At 44.8% G+C, this 20,967-nt stretch overlaps 1 protein-coding gene across 1 annotated transcript; it reads right to left on the bottom strand.

Moving 5' to 3' along the window:
* Window positions 1-1,020: 1,020 nt before the first annotated feature.
* On the bottom strand, window positions 1,021-19,099 carry DYNLRB1 (dynein light chain roadblock-type 1). The gene is made up of 4 exons (XM_079128411.1): window positions 18,977-19,099; window positions 13,634-13,709; window positions 7,134-7,301; window positions 1,021-1,404 (listed from the first exon to the last, which is right to left on the bottom strand). The coding sequence occupies exons 1-4, from the start codon at window positions 18,977-18,979 to the stop codon at window positions 1,361-1,363; spliced, it is 291 nt and encodes a 96-aa protein (XP_078984537.1). The 5' UTR covers window positions 18,980-19,099; the 3' UTR covers window positions 1,021-1,360.
* Window positions 19,100-20,967: the final 1,868 nt, after the last annotated feature.

Below are 20,967 nucleotides of genomic sequence, written 5' to 3'. Positions count from 1 at the left end.
TTTTCTCAACTTTCCCATTTTCTCTTGTGTCTAAAGTTGGGATATTTCTTCAACTTTTTCTTGAGACTCTTCTGTTGAATTTATTCCCCTCATGTTTTTACTTGTTCACAAGTTCTTCCCTCCGAGTGAGTTGTAGCCCCTATTCTCCTAACCGAAGCCTACGTGGCTCTGGCAGTGGTTTGCCACCCTCATGACATGTCACAAAAATCTGAGAGTTTTAGAAAACTAATGGCCAGAGCTTATTCTCAGGGACTGGTACATAGTAGGCATTCACTAAATACCTGTTGAATGAACAACCAAATAAAGCATAGTCTAGTAAAGGAAGATTATTATAAAATAAGAACATGGTATAGCCATCTGTTCTTTGTTCATGTTTTCCCTAAACATATATGAAAAACTGAAGAATATCAAGAAGTATTTAAGTAGAAAGGTGCACACCAGCAATTCCAGCAACCTGGGAGGCTGAGGCAAGATGATCACAAGTTCAAGGGCAGTTTAGACAACTTAGTGAAACCATCTCAAAATAAAAAAATAAAAAGGGCTGGGTAAAGCATCCTGGGGTTCAATCCAAGGGGAGGGGTGCTATTTGGTCACAATCTGTGTTCCTGGCCGTGAGGCCCTGGCAAGCTTGTCTCCAGTCCTCAACTCCTCAAATCTCTGAGGTGGTTTCAACACTGTCCGCAGAGGGACTGCGAGGTGATGTGTAGTCTGGGTGCTCGATAGGTATTGTTCCTCCTTTCCCCAGAAGGTGTAACAGGAAAAAACTTTCAAAACATGGGCAGGAGTGGGAAGTAATAAAAGGGGTGTCTAGGACAAGGGGCCCAGACACCAGAGCACCAATTACACACCAAGCTATGCTCAGGAAGTGTGGCCGCAGGTGCCATGAGGAACAGACCCAGGGGACCATGAACACAACTGATGGCCAGGGCCAGGAGAGGCCATAGGTTTGGTCTTCAGACCATGTGGTGACACAGGAAGAGAGGCCTTTCCAACCTAGTGTTTAAAGACACAACAGCGGGGTAAGCATTTTGGTTATTTTTAGTTAAAGAAAAACAGCCTTTTCCAAGAGCAACAAAGTGAACTAAAGGTCAGAAGGAAGCTGGGTGTGGGCTTCTCACAAGCTCTTGTTCCAAAACCTGGAAGTGAGAAAAGAGAGCCCTCTTGGGAACTCTGGGGTGACTGGAACAGCAGAAGGATTCTTCTGGTGGGGCTGGGCACAGCTGCAAGGCCAATCTTGGTCACTGCATCGGTTTGCATGGGCTCTAGGGTGATTTCCACGGGCCAGTCGGTTGACATGATTAACACTATTATTCTCTGGGGCATTACATTAAGGAATGACATAGGGAGCCATGAGAGTGGCTTATTCAGTTGGATTCTGAATCACAATCAGGAAGTAGTCTTTATCTGCAAAAGAGAAAAATCAAAAAACAAATCACTAAATATAAATGGCAGAAAAACAACAGAAAGCAAGTAACTCCTTAAATCACCTCAAAGAGGGAGGAGTGGAGGAACGCTTTAATAAGAAGCATCAATGCACAGGTTACTTCCTATCGCCAGGAAAACAAGGTACACTTCCCAGCTGCCTGTGGGGGTACCTGCTGGTGTGGCTGCCAGGAAGTGAAATCTCCTCTGCAGTCACCGGGTCTTTTTTCAGTAGCAATTACTGTGTTTTAAATGACTGAATTAGAAAAATACCATGGTAGACACTTGAGTTCTTGCTAATAAGTCTGTTGATCTGGTCTTTCTCATTACCAATGTCACCACCTTCTATAAAATGTATGATCTTTGCTTCATTCCAGTTCATGGTAGAAATTTTTTTAAAAAAGTATTTTTTTAAGATGTTGATAGGCCTTTATTTTATTCATTTATGTATATGCGGTGCTGAGAATCAAACCCAGTGCATCACACATGCTAGGCAAGTGCTCTACCATGGAGCCACAACTTCAGCCCCCTGGTAGACAATTTGAAGGACTATAGAAAGTTATTTGCTTCTTTGAGGCATTTTCCAGCAGTACAGATCTCATGAATTAGATATTCAAAGTATTACCAGTTGAGGCAATTTGCTTCTTAACTGATTTTGTCACAGCTATGCCTGTAGATTAGTTAACTATTTTTTCCTTTTTTGGAGATGGATCTCACTATCTTGTCCAGACTGGCTTGGAATTCTTGATCCTCCTGCCTCAGCCGCTACCAATAAAATGAAAAAACTGGGGATGTAGCTCAGTGGTAGAGCACTTGCTTGTAGCTAGGACTACAGGCATGCACCATGGCGCCTTGTACATTTTAGGCAAGAGTTCTGTCACTGAGCTACACCGCCAGGCCCAAGCTCACTTACTGACTTCAGGTTCAGGGACCCCATGCAATACATGGCACCTTAATTGTCAGCATGAAGCTTTGCTGATCTCAGTGAAGGTACTACTTATGCTCTGGTGAGGACAGAAAAGCTCCAACAACTTTTGGACCTTTGGGCTCATGCCACTGGTGTCTCTGAACCTGATGACAAATGTCAATTTGGGTTTTGCAGGTATATAGAAGCTTCCAGTTTTTCTTGCAACCCCAGTCATTCAGGTCTCAGTTCTGTGTATCTGCCTATATACTCCTTGTGATAGGGCTTAGCTTTTTCATGGATGAATCTTCTGCTGAAGAACCTTTTCGGCTTGATCTTCAGCTTTGCAAAATCCTTTTCTTTTCTCTTCAGGGTTTCTGCACATTAAGAATCTTCTTTTCCTTCTCTGTGGCACCTTCTGTTGTTGTTCTTTTCTAATCCTCCCCATCAGGTGGGTAGGACTCTTATCCCTGTTTACTGGGTAGGGACACTCAGGTTCAGAGGGTTTCTCCTGAAATTAAAGGGCACCCTGATCACTTGGAGGGCAGCTGGGTGACCCCCAGGGTTACTGATTCAGTGGGTCTGGGTGGACCCCAATATTTGCATTTCTATCAAGTTCCCAGGTGATGCTGATGCTGTAGGTTCTGGGAGAAACACGAATTTAAAGTTACCAAGATAGTTAACATAAAAAATGGAATCTAATCTCACCCTCACTGGTCTTGGGTTAGTGTTAGTTTCTATCACAAGCTAGCTGTTCGCTTTCCAGAGCCTGCCAGACAAGAAAATTTCAAGGCATTAGGTCAAAGGGGGACAAAAGCTGCCTGAATTCCAGTTCCAGGGATCCAGCTCAGTAAGGACTGCCCATCAAGAAATCACAGAAGCAGTCAAGTGCGGTGGCATTCACCTGTAATCCTAGGGAGGCTGAGACAGAAGAATTAAAAATTTGTGGACAGCTTGGGTAATTTAGGAAGAAATTGCACTTGTCTCAAATTAAACAATAAAAAGGGCTGGGGATGTAGCTTACCAGTGAAGCACCCCTTGGTTCAATCTCCAGTACCAAAAAAAAAAAAAAAAAAAGAGAGAGAGAGAGAGAGAGAGAAATCATAGTAAGTCCCAGACCTCAGAGGGGAGCCTGACCCTGAGTGTGTAGAGAGGAAACTGAACAAGCAGGGAGTTTCAACTCTTGCCATTTCATAATCAAACTACAAACATTCCTAAGGCTTACATGTGCCAGGACCTGGGTGAACTATTGTTTCTCAAGGTGCCTCGAAGAATCCGTGGCTGAGTGTGGTGGCACGAGCTTGTAATCCCAGCTACTTGAGGCTGAGGCAGGAGGATCACAAGTTTAAAGCCAGTCTGGGCAATTTAGTGAGATCCTGTCTCAACATAAAATGAAAAAACTGGGGATGTAGCTCAGTGGTAGAGCACTTGCTTGGCACATGTGAGGCCCATCCCCAGCACTACTAGATAAGTAAATAAATAGTCTAGTGTTTTCCCATTTTACTAAGGAGAACACGAGGCTCAGAGTTAAATGACTTGCCCAAGTCAAAGCAAACTATAGGCTGGGCTAGATTAGGGAAGAGAGGGAAGAGGGAAGCAGGGTTTGGCCTTATGCTCTGAACCCCTCTGGTCTGCTGCCCCCTGCTGAACATGAGAGGAACGGCAGGATCTCAGCCACTTGAGGCTGCTCAGATTCAAGTATAAAATTTGTTTCTTCCCATGATGATGGGATGTTTCAACTGGGAAGAAACAGAAACCAAGTGACTACCAGTTTCATGGCTAAGTAATCTGCATACATAAAAGAATGCTATTAAAAACAGAAATAATGAAAACAGCGATAAAAAAAGCCACTTATAAGAACAGATACAACCAGCAATACCTATGTCTTTTACATCAAGTTACTAGTTCTAAAATACCATGGCAAGTGCTTTGTGGGAGGTAGGGTCTTAAAGGTTGTTTATGCCGAGTCAATGTGGATTTATATCAGTAAGGTTAAAAGCTGAAAACCAAGTCTGTCTTAAAATGTTTTTCAGTGTGAACTGTTCTGGGCCAGGATGGGGTGAAATTGGTACTTATATGGAGTTGATCTCTGAAACCACTTGCTGCTATTACTGGCCTGGGAAGCAGATTCTTGGATTGACCAAGGAGTCAATCGGAGGGGTAGGGAGGAACTGTTCCTGGCAGGGCTGCTCCATGCTGCTCAGTGTGGGGTGCTAACTATAGTCCTTAACAGCAATTCAGTCTAATGCCTCCAGGGCTCTGGTCAGTGCCTACGGGAGTTCTGGCACCAAAACCTAGTATTTTTTTCTTGGCCACATCAAAGTGGGCATGTCAAAGTGTGTCAAAACACTGATTTTCATCCTAACTACCATGCCCCACAAATATCCCTGACCCCATTCCCATTGTTGATTCCACCCTGTCCCGTAGTGGTGGGGTGTCAATAATGGAGGTTTAGAAAGCCATTCCTTTATTTATTTTAATAAATATTTGTTAAATGTTTACTATGCTTACTATAAATATTTACTAAATGTTTCCAAGTCCTTGCCCTCATGGAACTTACTGTCTAGTGGAGAGGATAGACTTAAAAATGCACACAAGCAGCTGGCTGGCCAAGTGACAAGGAAGGACAGAGTGTTCCCACAGCAAGATGGCATGTGGAAGGGCCCCAGGGAGAGGCTGGGAGGCTCTGAGAGGCAGCAGGGTGGCTGAGGCACAGGGGTGTGGTGATGGGAAGAAACACTGAGTTTAAGGCGACTGCAGCAGGCCACGCACTCTTCAGCATAACACCCAGCACGTGTGTGTGCCTGGCCGGGGGAAAGGGTGCAGGCAGTCAGCGAGGTGAGCAAGAGAGCATTCGCCTGCCCTGCAGGACTCCTGCCCTGGTGAGGGTCTGGCCACTTCAAGTCTGTGGAGCCTCTGAACCTGAGAACTAACTTGGGAGCTGCCCATCCCAGACTCAAGGTCATTCCTGGGCTCTGAATGCCCACAGGTCCTCAAGACCAAGTTGGAGAAGCCTCTACAGCTGAGCTGAGAAACGTGGTTGGGGGCTCTCACACGACTCTGCCCTTCCAGAGGAGACATTCTTGGAAGCTTCAGGCTGAGAGACACTGTCCATGGAGAGTTTGTCTATGTGGCAACCATGTCATTTGCCCTTGCCTCACATTCCAAGCTCCCAGGTGTGCCAATGGGGAGCCCAGATTTGCTGACACACAGAGAAAGTCAAGGGATGACTCCTGCCCACCTTGAGGGTTGTGAAGATGCTTCCTCCATAGTCACACAGCAAGAGGTTTTGGGGGATTTCAGTTCAAATTTGATTCCAAGGCTTTTCGCCCTAATCTGAGCCTACACATTTATCCAGACAGGTGTCTCTGAGGATCACAGCAGCACAGTACCCTACTTGACATTTTATAGATGCGTTTATAGAGTTGTTCTGTGACTTGCACATGAGTTCACTGGGAAAAGAGATTCTGTGTCTCCCCCAATCTTTTTTCCCTAAGAGAATCAGGCATCAGTCGGTGTGAGATGCATTAAATGTACAGGTCTATTTTTTAAAAATTCCTCTTAAGTTACCCTTATGTTCTCAGTGACTGACTTACTCTGTCTCCACCCTCTAGAGAGTGCCCCAGGGAGGCTGGGGGCCCTGTGACTAGCTTTATGGCTCTTTTCTCTATCCATCCAGGCAGCTAGACTGGGTCAGAACAGACCTCGGAATAGAACCAATGCTACTCTGCTGCTGAATCCCCATCAAATTCCCTCAGAGTTCTGCAGCTAGCCTTCTGCAGTATTGCCAAGTCTAGGGGCACTCATGTCCCCAGTCTACCCACTGCCCTCCTTCATCCAGACTCTACTCAACAAGCATTACCACCTCCTGCCCTAAACACCTCTGCTCATAGGATCAAGTCCTCTCAAGTCCTCAGTCCCAGTGTCTGAGGCTCCTTTTAAGTTGGACCAGTCTCACCTTCCACATCTACACAGGTCTTGATACTCTAGGCACATTGTACTGCAACCTAAGTGTATCCTAAGGTGTGAACTTAACAAACACATTCAACTATGGCTCAGGCGAAACAGAGAGTGAGAGAGAAGTAACAATGCAAAAATAGTCCTGGGGAAGCCATCTACCACTTCAGCCCATGAGCAGTGGCCCTGCACTTTCCTCCTGTGTTCTCCAGTCCTGTGGGCTCTTCCCAAGATAAGCATCTCATCACTCTGAGAATGATCCCAAAACCTAATGACAAACTTGGTTGTACCACACAGTCCCCAAATACACGCCAAGCTCTTCATGGAAAACTAATACAGCAATCTGCTCTAGTGCTGGAGAAAAAGCTGGCTGTACGGGACCTAGAGAGATGACATACATCTTGGCTTAGAATCAATGAATTGTTTTCCCTCCAATTCTTTTTCTGCTCCTCCACCTTTCTTATTTTCTCCCGGTCTTTGAAGTTCGGCTCCAACATCCCCACTTTTGGGGATCCCTTGCCAACTTCCCTGAGCAGAACTGATTATGCACTCCCCATTTTCCAAATGCTTCCTGAATTTCTCCCTGTCAAGGTAAGGGTGATCTGTATTATGCTCATGTGTCTTTCTTCCCCAAGAGATGATTTCCCTCTAAGGCCTTTAGCCACCATGAGAAAGGATTTGTTGGGGGACGCCAGCTAGAGTCTGGTTAGTCAATGAGGCAGCTTGACTCCTTCAATTCCTCAGGCCCTCCACGAACCTGAGCAGATCCCAATGCACGAGGTCTTCCTAATAGCCATGGAGGACCTGCTGTGATGTCTGCTCCCAGGTGGCAAGGTGAAAGATCCCTTACCTGGTGCAACCATAATTTCATTTTTCTTGGAGCGAATTCGAAGGAAGGTGAGGTCATTCTGGGGGTCAATTTCTCGCACAGTGCTCCGTGCCTTCAAGATGAAGTTGTGCATGAGGTTGGCGTACTGTGTGGTGGTGGGATTATCCATGGTACTCTTGATGGGAATTCCTGAAGGAAGAGCAAATGGAAACTGAGTAGGATGTTAGAGCATCTTTCTGCTGAGCTTTCAACCCAAACTCCTCAACTCTATAGAGTACTGGACTGGCAGTTAACAGTGCTATTTGCAGAAGGCTTGCTATGTGACAGATGCAGTGCTAAGTATGTAAGTATGCCAGCCCCAGACCCAGAAGCCTCTGTGGGCGGTGTTACAGCTTCATTTGCCATTGAGGCCACAGGTTCCCTGAGTGGTGGGATGACCTGCCTACAGGCACAGAACAGATGAGCAGTGGGACCAGGACTCAACTGCAGCCTCTGGCTCCACCGCCAGGCCTCTTTCCCAGGGCCACATTGCCTAACTGTTTTTCAGCAATAAAAAGAGAGATGTTCCTTCATAACACTTTGAACCTGACCAGGAGGAAAGCGCTAACAAATGTGTAAATACTGAAAAGGAGAAAAAAGAAAAAAGGTCATTTTGTGCCAGGACACAACCATCACCATCCCCACCCAAGGGAGGCTTAGAGTCCAGTTAAAAACACCCAGTCTATACATACGATGGTGCCCCAAATTAGAGCATGTGTCTATGTCTGTGCGTACCCTATTGCTGTCACTTTCAAAGAGTCCACTAAGGGGTTGTGGGTGTAGCTTAGTGGTAGAACATGGGTGCTTAGGATGTACAAGGCCCTGGGTTCAGTCCCCAGTACCACTCCCACCAAAACAACAACAAAAAACCCAAACAGCCTACTATGTATGTGAACAACCCACAGATTCACCAGTCCTCTGCTGCTGGGTACTAATAATTAAGTAGGCAAGAGACATCATTATGTATCAAATCATTTTTTCTTTTTTTGTGGAACTGGGGGTTGAATCCAGGGGTGCTCTACCACTAAGCTACACTGAGCCCCTGTTATTTTGGGACAATGTTTCACTAAGTTGCCAGGGTTAGCCTCCAACTTGTGATCCTTCTGCTTCAGCCTCCTGAGTAGTTGGGGTTACAGGCATGTGCGACCACACCCAGTTTCTTTTGTTTTGAGGATTAAATGTACTTCACTCACTAGAGGGTGTCTACTGTCAAGGAGGTGAGGAACATGGTTCAACCTCAGGCCATGCTGAGTCATCAGGAGTCTGTGAACTGACCATGACCTGTCAGCAAAAGGCTCCATCCGTGAGATCCAAGAGCTCACCAGCTAACATTCACATTTGAAGGATGCAACCCAAGTGACTCCTCACATACAAATGGCCAGACTTTGGGTCTAGGACCTCGATAATCTAGCCCACAAGTGACCAATCACAGATCAGCCAAAGGCAGTTGCTCTCAGGCCTATCCCCAATGGGTAGCAAGAAACTGACCCAATCGTGTCTTCTTAGGACACCAGGAACATGAGCATAGCAGGAGGAGGAAATGATAGCAAAAGAAGCAGCTGAGTCAGAGAGGCTGTTTTGAGCCAAGTGAAATCAAGTGAATGGGTTGTAGTGGTCACTTGCCTTTAAGGGACAAGAGGACTGAAACATCAGGGCTTGCTGTTGGATGGCAACAATGTGCACACCAGGGTCCAATAAAGCCTGGCTCTACGGCTGTACCTTCCTGAGAATGGTAGTGTGAGCAGTGTCTGCTGTAATCTATCCAAAATGGGGAGGTGATGGAGTAGGAACGCTGAAATCTGATGACCTGGGCTTATTCTGACCTCTGCTACTTATAGCTATGTGGTTTAACCTCCCTAGCCTCCATTGCCTCGTGTGTAAAATCATGCCTCTATTTCAAAGTGCTGCTGTGAGGACTGAGTACTGTTTGATTCATTTAAAAAAGTTTAGTAACAGGACACACTTAATAAACATTTGTTTGTTATCAACATCACCTACCCCATAAATCCCATTCCCTAAGGGATTGTGACTGTTCCCTAAACCTGCAAAAGCACTGCTAACACGGGGCCTACCCGCTGAGAGTCAGGACCAGATGGGGCCCTGGCCTAACTGTTCCTGCTGCCTGGCCAGCCATTTAGCTCATTTTGGGGTCTCAATGCTGTCTTACCAGTGCTGAGACTTGACTTTCAAAGGTCTGCATGATCAGACCTCTTGACGTTTGCCTTTCCTGGAGCAGTGCTGGTATTGGACGTAGGGTCTTGTAAGTGGTAAGCAAGTGTCCCACCACTGAGCTATATCCCCACCCCCCAGACCTTCTCTTTTATATACCACAAGGTCAGCTTCTCACAGGTCCTCTGCCTGGAGCTTTCCTTCCACTGCCTCTGTTCTTTGGTCCCAGCCCTACCTTTAGAGCGGTTTTCCTTTAGAGCGGATCATCACATTTCACAACACGCTGGTAGGGAAGTGATCACATTCATCTTCTACCAGACTCTAAGCTCTCTAAAGGCAGAACCCACTCAGATTTCCTCACCAGAGTTCTTGGAAATTAAGCATTTCTTGCTATTAATCAATGAGTGGTCACAGGGATCCACTTTCATGTCAGAGGTCATTCAAGAAGGAGAGGAGGGTGTAGCACAGTGTAGAATAGGGTGCCTGGGATGTACAAGGCCCTGGGTTTGATCCCCAGCATACGCCGCCCCCCGCTGCCCAAAATCAAAGAGCCTACTATATATGTGAACATTTGAGGCAGGGGAAAGGGCGAGAGCTAAAGCAATGAGATGAAATAAGTCTCTGAGAGGAAGGCAGACTATGGAAAAGTGGATCCCTATGAGTACAGCTCAGATGAACACTAGCATAAGTTTCATGAGTTTGATAACATTTCTTTCTTTCTTTTTGGTACTGGGGATTGAACCCAGGGTACTCAACCATGAGCCACATACCCAGTCCTTTTTATTTTTTTATTTTGAGACAGGTCTTTGCTAAGTTGCTGAGGGCCTTGCTAAATTGCTGAGGCTGGCCTTGAACTTCCAATCCTCCTCCCTCAGCCTCCTGAGCTGCTGGATCATAGGTGTGTACCTGGCTTTGACCACATGCTATAAGGGGGCAATGTATAAAGGATACAAGAAAGTAACCATGTATTCACTCCCCCTAAAAACAAAAAACATGGAGGTAAGGGTGCAGGGACCCAAACTGGGAAGAATTTCAGATTAATTCCATATTCACAGGATTTCAGAGCTTGAGTGACCCCAAAGATGGCCTAATTATCCAGCCTTTGCCTTCACAAATGGAGATTGTGTAGTCCACAGAAGTAGCTGGTCACTGGGGGCACAATTTCTGAGCTGTGGCTCAGATCTGTCCTAGTAATGCAACCAGGTCAACCTTACCAGTACACCAGAATCTTTAAACAGCAATAAAAAAACCTTTTAAAAAATTAACAGATACTTTTATCAGCACCATCTCTGTGCTAACACTGTTCTAGCTGCTGGAGACACAGGAGAGCAGACCCTCTGCTGAGCACTGCACAGCCTGCATAATCCTGCCTGGGGCACATCATTTAACCTCTGAGTCTTAATTTCCTTATTGGGAAAATGGCTTGTTGAGAAGATTATCATCAAGGGCTTAGTTTCCTAAGTGAGGAACATTTGAGGGGGTCTTTACAGATGGATGACATTTGAATCAGTAGAGAAATGAGAGGCCATTTGAGGCAGGGGAAAGAACAAGAGCTAAAGCAATAAGATGAAGTAGGTCTCTGAGAGGAAGGCAGACTAGGGTCTGCAGAGACACCCGCCACCTTGTCCCCCACCAAGAAACCAAGGAACTAAGGCTGGATAGGGAAGACTGATTCCCAAGAGGTGTGTACCCTTAGCCATCTCATGTTGAAAAGACATTCACATTTGCATGGGTGTATCTGCAGGTCAGTCATTCCTCTGCCTGGGCACTCAGGGGCAAGGGGACAGGTTGGATAGTGGCCAAAAGCAAGGACTATAGAGTTGGAACTCCAGGTCTACCACTTCTTCCCTCTGTAACTTTGGATACTGCTTAACCTCTTCCTAAGGCTCAGTTTTATCATTATGGAGATATTAATAACTCTATCCTTATATTGCTATTAGAAGGATTAAATAATGAATTAATCTCTCAGCGGTAGAGTGTTTGCCTAGTGTGTGTGAGGCTCTGGGTTCAGTCTTCAGTACCAGGGGGGAAAAAAAAGACTATATCAAATATTCATAATGGAGCCTGGAAAAGGGTATTATTATTTCCAATCATGCTAGTTACTGTAGACATTACTATGATTATTAATATAATCATTATGGCATCTATATGCTTACAAAAGGTTTTTTTCCTTTGGGATTATTTTGTTGGAACACATTCCTCGGAATGGAATTACCAAATCAAAGGGCTGATGGCATCACTGACTATGGTTTGATCATTTAACAAACACCCACTGACCTGAATCCAGAGCCTGTGCTGGATGGACACCAGGTGTCCTTGCCATCATGGACCTTCATCACCCAAGCTGCAGGTATCAGCAGCAAGGTCTTGATGTATCTGTCTCCTCCCAGTCCCAACACTGTAGTTTTTTGGTTATTTTTGTACTTGCTAGCAAAATGGCTTTTAAATTGGTAAAACCCTTTTTCCTAATTGAAACTAATGCAGAAACAAGATAATGATTTGAGAGCAGCTGCTCTGATTGACGTGGAGGACAAGAACACAGAGGAAGCACATGAACCTTAGACTAAAGAACCCAGTACCGAAAACAACATTCTATGTGATGTCTTGAAGGGAAGCCATCAGATGGACACAGATCTGCTGTGAGTCTGCAGCCTGTGGCACTCATTCCACTATTTATTTATTTATTTTTGTACCAGGGACTGAACCCAGGGGTGCTTAACCACTGAGTCACATTCCCATTCCTTTTTCTTTGTTATTTTGAGACAGGGTATTGCTAAATTGCCAAGGCTGGCTTTGAACTTGCAATCCTCATGCCTCAGCTTCCCGAGTCACTGGGATTACAGGCGAGTGCCACCACGCCCCACTCATTCTGTTTTTTATTAGAATCTGTCCTTTAGGCAGAATTTTCCAAACTCATCTGATCAAAGAATCTCCTGCAGTAAATGGCAAACACAGATTCCCAGGTCTCACCTTAGTCCTAATAAATCACATTTTGTGTGGAAAGTCCTGGAAAGCTGTAGGTTTTAAAATAAGAGTTCCAGGTGATTCTAATGAATAGATAAATTTGGGAAACACTGTGGTCTAGGGAAACAAAGCATGTGGTTTCTCCCAACCCAACAGGGGGACCTGACCAGGTAAATGGATTTATGTAAACAAATGCCTCAGAGCTCAGAATTGATGGTAACAATACCATATTAAATGAACTATTGTTCATTCTCATTTAATCTTTACAACCCTATAATGTAGATATAATAAATATCCACATTTATATGCTTAAGTGACTTGCTGAAGGTCATGCAGTTAGTTAGGAGCAGAAACAGGATACAAACTCAGAATAGCTGGATTCCAGAGCCCTTGTCCTTGATGCTACCCAGACATCAGGCCAGGGTCCACAAGACCAGCAACCACTCTCTGGTTCTTCACAGTGCAGCAGAGTGGGAGAAAGCACAGAGGTGTACTTGGACAGGCTTAAATTTAATTTTGTCTCTGTAATGGCAGGTTGGTTAAATTTCTAGACTCAGTTTTCTCCACTGCAAATGGAGACCACAAATTGTTTTAGGAAAACAGCATGGTTGTAAAGCACCAACCCATGGCTTGGCATAAAGCAGGTAGGTGATAAAGGTTAGTTCCCTTCTTCACCATGTCTAGCATAGTTTGAGCAAATTAGTATCTGCATCATTCTAGTAGTTCAAATAACACCCCCAGAAGAGAGGGGGAAAAAGCTATGGGCACAAAGAAGTCAACCAGAGAATCACCTAGCAAAAAGGTAGAATTGACATAAATGGATGCATAATACATATTTAATGGGTACATAAAAGAGTAGAAACAACATAAGTGCGTTAATAAACATTGTACTGGCACTTAAAATTTTTTGCTGAAAGGAGCTGGAGGTGTAGCTCAGTGGCAGAGCACATACCCAGCAGGCCTGAGACCCTGGGTTATAGCCCCAGTACTGGAAAAAAAAATTTTTTTCTTATGTGAACTATGAAGCAATTTTTAAGAAATTTTGTGTGTAAACATATGCAAAATAATACTAACTATGATTATGACCATCAGAAATGTGGCTGATGGTCACAGGGTTGAAAAAGAATGGAATTTTGAAATGTGTGATCTGTCAGGGCAGTGGAACTGGTTGAACTTTTTCTTTAAAATTAGAATTTCAATAATAGTGTTAGAACATGGGAAGTGTTAAAAAGAAAAAAAAAAAAAAAACCCTTGGAATTAGATCAGAGGCTTAGTAAAAGAAATGTTATGCTGTGTTTGGGCTGTTTTTCGGGAGGTTGCTAGGGGCAGGTTATGGCTGGTGAGTATACCTTCTGTATTCACCACGATGATTCCCTGTACTCCTTTCTGGCTCTGAAGTCGCTTCAGTGTCTCCTCCACCTCTGCCTGCCACAAAACAAGACCAAGGTTAGGAGAGGCCAGGTAGGCTGAGTTAACTCCCCATATGCCAGGAAGACACATCACACATTTATCTTCCAAAAAGAAACAAGAAACACCCAGACACTTGGCCCTATCTCAAAGCTCCCCAGGCCTGTGTGGAGTGGTCCTTAGGACACCACCAGCACCTAGAGTATCAGTTCACACAGCATGAAGCGGGACTGCTTTGCCCACCAGGCAATATTTTGCCCCCAATCCCCAGCTATTTGGGAGAATATAAAAACCATTCCCAGGAATACAGACACATCAATGATCCACATATCAGGTATAGCTGGGGCATAGGACTCTGATGATTTGAAAAACTGAAAACAGTGGTTTCTAACAAGAGGGAGACACTGAGTCATTTCTGGCTCAAACAAGACAACTGAAAACATTTCAAAGGAAGTAAAATTACCCTATGAGGACAGACTCAGTGACTTAATAAGCTGGCATCTGAGACAGTGTGACACTTGGCATATAGCCACAGGAAATGTCTCAGGAAGGGGCTCATTAATCCTGATTTTCCAGAAACAAGTCAGGGTAGGATATTTTGACATGGGATCTGTAAATAGAAGGGACAATGAGATGTTTGGGTTCTTGCTCTGACATGCAAGGCTGTCTACATTGTTACTCCCAACTATTTTATCTCTCCCTCTACCCTTAAGCTACCTGCCCACATGTTTTTGTCCAATTTTTTTAACCTACAAGGCTTCTTCTTTGTTAAAATTCAAAAAAGTCTAGACAATCCAAGACATCACTCCTGTTTTGAAGCCTCTACTGATCCCCAACTTGGTGAAGTCTCACCTGCTTCTGAACCCCTACCATCAAAATACTTGGTGGTGCCTCTCTGGGACAAGTATCAGGACTGGGTCTAATTACATAAAGTCCCCACGACGAGCTCAATGAACAGTTGCTTAACTAAACTAGGACTAACTCTTCCTGTGGCAGAAACTGGCCTTAAGGTGTGCTGTTCTCAGGAGGCCCCTTCCAGACCAGCCCAGAATCTAGTCAGAAAGTTCTCAAAGGCTGAGAGTTGTTGGAAACAGAGGCTCCATTCACCAGAACAGAATGGTTCTCCACTCCCAGGGGACAATGGGGGGAGGGTCCTAAACACTGGAAGGAGATAGCACAGTGAATTATTGTTCTTCTGGAAGACACATGGCTGACAGTCCAGTCACCACCACCCACTCCCCAGTGATGCAAAATACCCTCAAATGCTGGAGGGAAGGGTAAACAAGTTCCTCCTACAAAATGGTAAATAGCCTGATGCCTCTAAAATCTGGAGTTTGGGTAAAAGGATGGAGTTGGCTCTGGTACAATAGAGGGGGTCATGCATATCTGAGATCCTGTCATTCATGGGATTCACTGAGCTCCTACTATGTGCCAGGTCCTAGTTTGGAGGGGAGGGATAAGTACGGTAGGTCAATACTGTACAGTGTTCAGCCTGACCTGGTTACCCTCTAGGAAATTCAACCTAAGGAAATAATCCAAAAGAATGAAAGAACACAGCAAGAGGTCTACTGCAGTGACACTTGAAACAGCAAAAAGGAGAACTTAAAAGGGCCAATAATTAGGCAAAAGGCCAAGTAAATTATGGAATATCACACATAGGAATATACCACACATATTAACAATGGTGAATAGATTATGTGATACTATCACAGATCTGTGACAATACTGACATGAAAACAACAAAAGTATAAAATAAAGTGCTTGGTGACTGCACCCCTGTGAAAACAAGATGGCTAGAGAAGATTATGAAAAAAAATAAAGCTACTTTCAGAACAGGAACCTATAGATCAGGTTTTATTCTCTCTTTTTTTTCCTCCAAAATAGCCCTTTCTACTCTATTGTTTCTATGAAAAGACATTTTTAGCACATCTCCCCGACCAGTTTATCCAAGGAAGACTCTGACATGGGGACCACAGAGCTCTGACACACTCACTATTTTAAGAATGACATGGGAAGCCTGGGGATACAGTTCTGTTGCAGACTGCTTGCCTCACATGAGCAAGACCCTGGGTACAAGAGTCAACACTGCCCCCCTCAAAAAAAGAATAGCTTACATGATAATTTAGGACAGTTCAGTCAATCAATAATTAACACAGGAAAGAAAGGGGAATGAAAGCTAAAACTGAAGATGTTAAAATCTAGGTCTAAACTATATCTCAGAGCCAGTCAATGGTGCTGAAAAGAAAAAGATTGAATTTCCTAAGACCACTATTCATGAACTATATGCTTACCTTTTATGTATCAGACATTGTTTTAGATCTGGGAATACTGTAATGAACAAAATACAACAAAAACCCTATCCCTTGAAGTTGACCTGGGCAGGTGGTAGGATGCATGTGGGGAGTTAGATATTAAATAACCAAAAAGAAGTAAAACATAAATGCCAGGTGTGTAGGGGGAGGGTCTAGAATGATTTATTGATGGCTCCTTTTTGCCTCGTTTTCTCTCTCTTTGTACCAGGGATTGAACGAGAGACACTCTACATCCGCAGTCCTTTTATATTTCTTATTTGAGGCAAGTACTAAGTTGCTCAAACTTGCCTCAGTTTTGAGTTGTTGAAATTACAGGCATGTACCTCTGCAATTTTATGTAAGATGGTCAGAGGAAATCTTCACTAAGAGATCTGAAGGAAATGAAGGAGCTAACCATCTGGATTTCTAGGGAGAAGGTTCCAGACAGTGCAAAGAGCAAGTACAAAAGCAACAGGGTGAAAAGTATCTGGCATGTTTAAGAACAGCAAAGGAGTTAGTGGGGCCGAAATGCAGTGAACATGAGGAATGGCCATGTTGTGATCTGGGTTTTTCTTGGGATGGTATGAGGAGCCACTAGCAAGTTATGAGGTAAGGAGAGACAAGATGTGATGCTTCTGAAGGCCAGCTTTGATTGCTGTGTGGAGAATGGACTGCAGGGGGCACACAAAGCCTGCCAGGAGTCTGGGCTTCCAGCCTTAGGGTTTGGTATATGCCACTCCCTCTATCTCAGGAAAAGGAGCTTTCTCCTCTTGCTCTCGCTCCTTCACATAACCAACTCCCAACCTTTCAAACTCAGTTCATGGGCCTCCTAGGGAAGGCCGTTAGCACCTCTCTGGACAACTGTAGCATCTGGCCTTCACGGTACTTAATACAGTAGAGTATAATTGTCATTTGAATCCATCTTCTACTGCACACCCAGAGACCCTTGGAGCAGGTACCCCAGTACCTTTTTGTTTTTTTAACAGACTGCATTTTGATTCATTGTACACAAATGGGGTACATCATTTTGTTTCTATGGTTGTGCATGATGTAGATTCATATCATTTGTGTAATCATACATGTGCATAGGGTAATGACCTCTGTCTCATTCCACCATTTTTCATACCCCCTCCCTCTCACTTCCCTCTACATAACCTAAAGTTCCTCCATTCTTCTCTCATCTCCCAAATCCCCCCCACCCATTATATATCATCATCCACTTATCATGGACCCCAGTACCTTTTATAGCCCCAATACCAGACACTGGACAGGCTCAGTGAATACTTAAGAACAAATAAAAAGCATTTCTGCAACTGTTTCAAAATCAACCCTATTAAAGTAAAGGAGGGAGGATGCTGCCTTATAGGGCCTAGTGTAATAAAAAGCAAAAGTTTGAGTGATCCTAATTTTTTCCCCACGGTGCTGGGGATTTAACTCAGGGTTTTGTGCAAGATAGATGGGCACTCTACCACTGAGCTAAATCCCCAGTCCTTTTTATTTTAACTTTGCAACAGGGCATTGCTAAATTGCCCAGGGTATCCTCCAATTTGTGATCCTCCTGCCTCACAAGTAACGGGGGTTACAGGCATGTGCTATGGAGCCCAGCTAGATGATTCTAAGTTTAATAAGAACCAGTTACTGAGATCTGGGTGTTCAAAAAACAAACACAGCTGGAACAGAAGGACACACAGGCACACATTTATGTACTCAGTACCCACTATGGATCATATACTGCTTTCAGACATATGCTTCCATCTGAACATCTCATTCACCTTCCATGATTATTATGATCTTCATTTTACAGATAAGGAAATTGAGGTTCAGAGAAGGGTTTTGTCCAACAACATATAGCAAGTCAAAAGAAGAGCTAAAGGCAAGTGTGGTGGGTAAGTGCCTATAGTCCCATCATAGGGGAGGCTGAGGTGGGAGGACTGTTTGAGTCTGGGAGTTCCAGACCATCTGGGCAACCAGGAAAGACCCTGTCTCAAAATAAATAAATGAGTAAATAAATAAATAATACAAAAGATGAAATTACATATATTTGAAGATTACGTTTTTAATGAGGTGGGGTCATTCTTTGTGGTGTAATAATGAGAAATGAAGAACTCACAATTGTATATTCAGCAGGACCTAAACTATATAAAGCAAAAACTGAAGCGAAAAAGCCTAGAAGCAATACCCTTAGTGATCACCCCGAGGTGATCGCCTTTTTTTTTCTTTCAAATTTTCTTATAAGCTTTACAGATCTAAAAAAAGGTGATTGAAAAAGTAACATATTCACATGGTTTAACGTTTAGCCTTTTCAAATTCTGTACAGGATGGGGATTAAGACTACATAACCCCGAAAAGGTGTAAAGAGCCCACGGTAGCAACCAAGAAGGCAGAGGGCTTTGGGACCCCAAGGGCGCACCCCGCCGGTTCCTGACTCACGCACCCAGTCTGAGGGGCTGGAAAGAGCCACACCGAGAGGCGGCAGCCAAGCTTCTTAGGGCTCAAGTGCACGCCATTTCCTGGGTCAAAGCTTGGCTTTCCGAAGCTTTAGACTTCACACGTGTAAGATGAGGGTGATGGTCGTACACCTCCTTACAGCTCTGTGCGACGAGCTGTGAGGAGGAAAAACAGCACACGCGAAGCACTTGGCAGTGCCTGCCACCTACGGAGCTTCGGGAAACGGTACTCCTAAGGCCGGGGTCGCGCGATAAGGCTCAGGTGCCAGGCGGCAGAACCCCGAACCCCAGCCTCCCACTGCCTTCCTCTTCACAGAGGCCCCAGCTGTTTCCGGTAGAGGGTCTGCGGCATCCGGTGGCTCCGCCTCGGCCGTGCCCCAAAGGCCCGCGCCATTCGGGTTCCGCCCTCCAGTCAGCTCGGGTCCGAATCCGGCCCCGCCCAGCCCCGAGGACTCCTGACCAGGTGTTCTGAGACCCCGGTGGAGGAGGGACCGCACGGCCAGGGTGGGATGCTGCTGCTAACCACAAACACCGCGTGAACACTCACCATCTCGGACGGATCCTTATCTCCGCGTCGCGAACACTCAGCCCAAGTCCGTGTCTTCCTACGCCTGCGCACAGGTCCCTGTGGTAACGGACAGCTTGGGCAGCCTATTAGGAAGCAGCGGGGGAATTGGGGCGGGCTGAAGAGCTGATCTTAGTTTCCCCACCCAGGGCCCTGGGACGTTTGATGCTCCAGTGTCTCAAAGTATAAAGCACGGATGAGGATGCAGCCGAGTGGCATTTGCCTACGAAAGCGCAAAGCAAAGGAACACGTAAGCTATAGAGAATTCCCGACTCCATCTGTACCACAAAGATGCCGGTTCTAGGTATCGGAAGAGGCTGGGTGGAGGGGTGGTGGGAGCCCAGATGGAGGCAGAGACAGGCGCGGAGCCAAAATGAGCTGAAGACACGGGAAACTGATGTCGAAGTCAGGTTCTCTGGAGTCTGCAGAGCCATCCCCTTGGGAATATTCCATGCAAGCTCTGAAATGAGCTGGCCTGAGAGTCCATGACTTAGGAGTCCACACTCATCCCACTCCTGTGTTACTTTGGAGAGCCACTTCAAGTGTCTGTGCGGTATCATTTTCTCACCATTAAAAGGGGACCTTTCTTCTCAGTCCCTTTTTCTGCTCTTTAAACCTTTTACTCCGACAGACCACAAAAACTTCTGGGCCTTCTATCAGAAAATAACTTACGTTAAAACACGCTGCAGTTTAGTGAACCTGGTGCCACCTTACTGTGCCCATTATCTCCAGAAGCCTCAGCATGGTGAATATAGGCATCTCCACTTTACAAATTTTCTTCCTGGCATTGGAACTTGCTGAATTCAAAGTCGATAATCTGCCTCCAGATTTTCATTCCGCAGTAGGAAAGGATTCAGTGCACCTTCCAGTGGTGTCTGCATGTTAATAGAGGGCTGCATAATAACTTTCCAGAGAGGAAGCCTAGCAGACACCACCTTAACCAGATTAAGGTTAGTTATTACTGGTAATGGAACATATTAATGTTGTGGGCACCTGATATACAAAGGGCACATCATCTCAGCAGTAATTTTCACATTAGTCCATATCCTTAATCGTGAGAAAACTAAACATAGCTTGAGGGATATTTTGCAAGGCTTCTGAGCAGTACTCTTCAAAAATCTCAAGGTCACGAAATACAAGGAATGAACGAGGAACTGCCATATATTGGAGGAGACCAAGGAGAAAAAAAATTGGTGGAAAAATTGGTGAAATATGAATGAGGGCTGTAGGGCTGTAGTGTTATTTACTAACGTTTATTAGTTGGACAACCGTACCAGAGTTATGTGGAATGTTAACACTGGAGAAAGCTGAGTGAAGGGTGTGCAGGCGAGCTCTGTGCTCTTTGCAACAACTCCATATATCTAAATTTATTTATTTATTTATTTTTAAAGATTGGATACAAAGGAATGATTACCAAATACTGGAAACATTAGGGACACACTTAGCAAGGGGAAGAAGTGTGGCAGTGACTGGATCCCAAAACATCCTGGAAGATAGTTATAGGAGGGATCATCACTGCCATCTTACATGTGGAGATCTAGACCAAGGAGTGAAAGGATTGAAAAAGATCACAAACCCATGGGCTCAGTGGAAGAGCACTTGTGTGGCATGTGTGAGGCACTGGGTTCAATTCTCAGCATCACATAAAAATAATTAAATAAGGGCCCATTAACAGCTTTTAAAAAAATCACAAACCCAGAAGCAAAAAATAGAATGGCCAGTAGCGTAGAGCCAAAATAGGGGTAAAGGAGATGTCAGGGTTAAGAATGGCCTTGAGTGGCAAAGTTTTGTTTGGAGTTTCTTCTGTATAATGGAGGAAACATTTTAAGATGTTAAGTAGTACAAAGGCATGAAACATTTTCCACAGATCATTCAGAGTACAAGATGGACTGGAGAGGGGAGAATGGAAACAAGGATACTGTCAATGTCAGCCAGATTAGGGATAAGAATGAGGGCAGGTCTGAGGAAAGGAA

The sequence above is a fragment of the Sciurus vulgaris genome, assembly GCF_902686455.1.
Source record: "Sciurus vulgaris genome assembly, chromosome: 2".
NCBI lineage: Eukaryota > Metazoa > Chordata > Mammalia > Rodentia > Sciuridae > Sciurus > Sciurus vulgaris.
Note: the sequence above shows the minus strand (reverse complement) of the source record. Positions and strands in the feature narration are given on the sequence as shown.

Bases quoted from the DNA above. Each gene is read 5' to 3' on its own strand.
- DYNLRB1 (XM_079128411.1), bottom strand. The intron at 7,302-13,633 runs GTATACTCACCA...CTCTTCCTTCAG, and splicing joins CATCGTGGTGAATACAGAAG to GAATTCCCATCAAGAGTACC. The intron at 1,405-7,133 runs GTAAGGGATCTT...TCTCTTTTGCAG, and splicing joins TGAAATTATGGTTGCACCAG to ATAAAGACTACTTCCTGATT.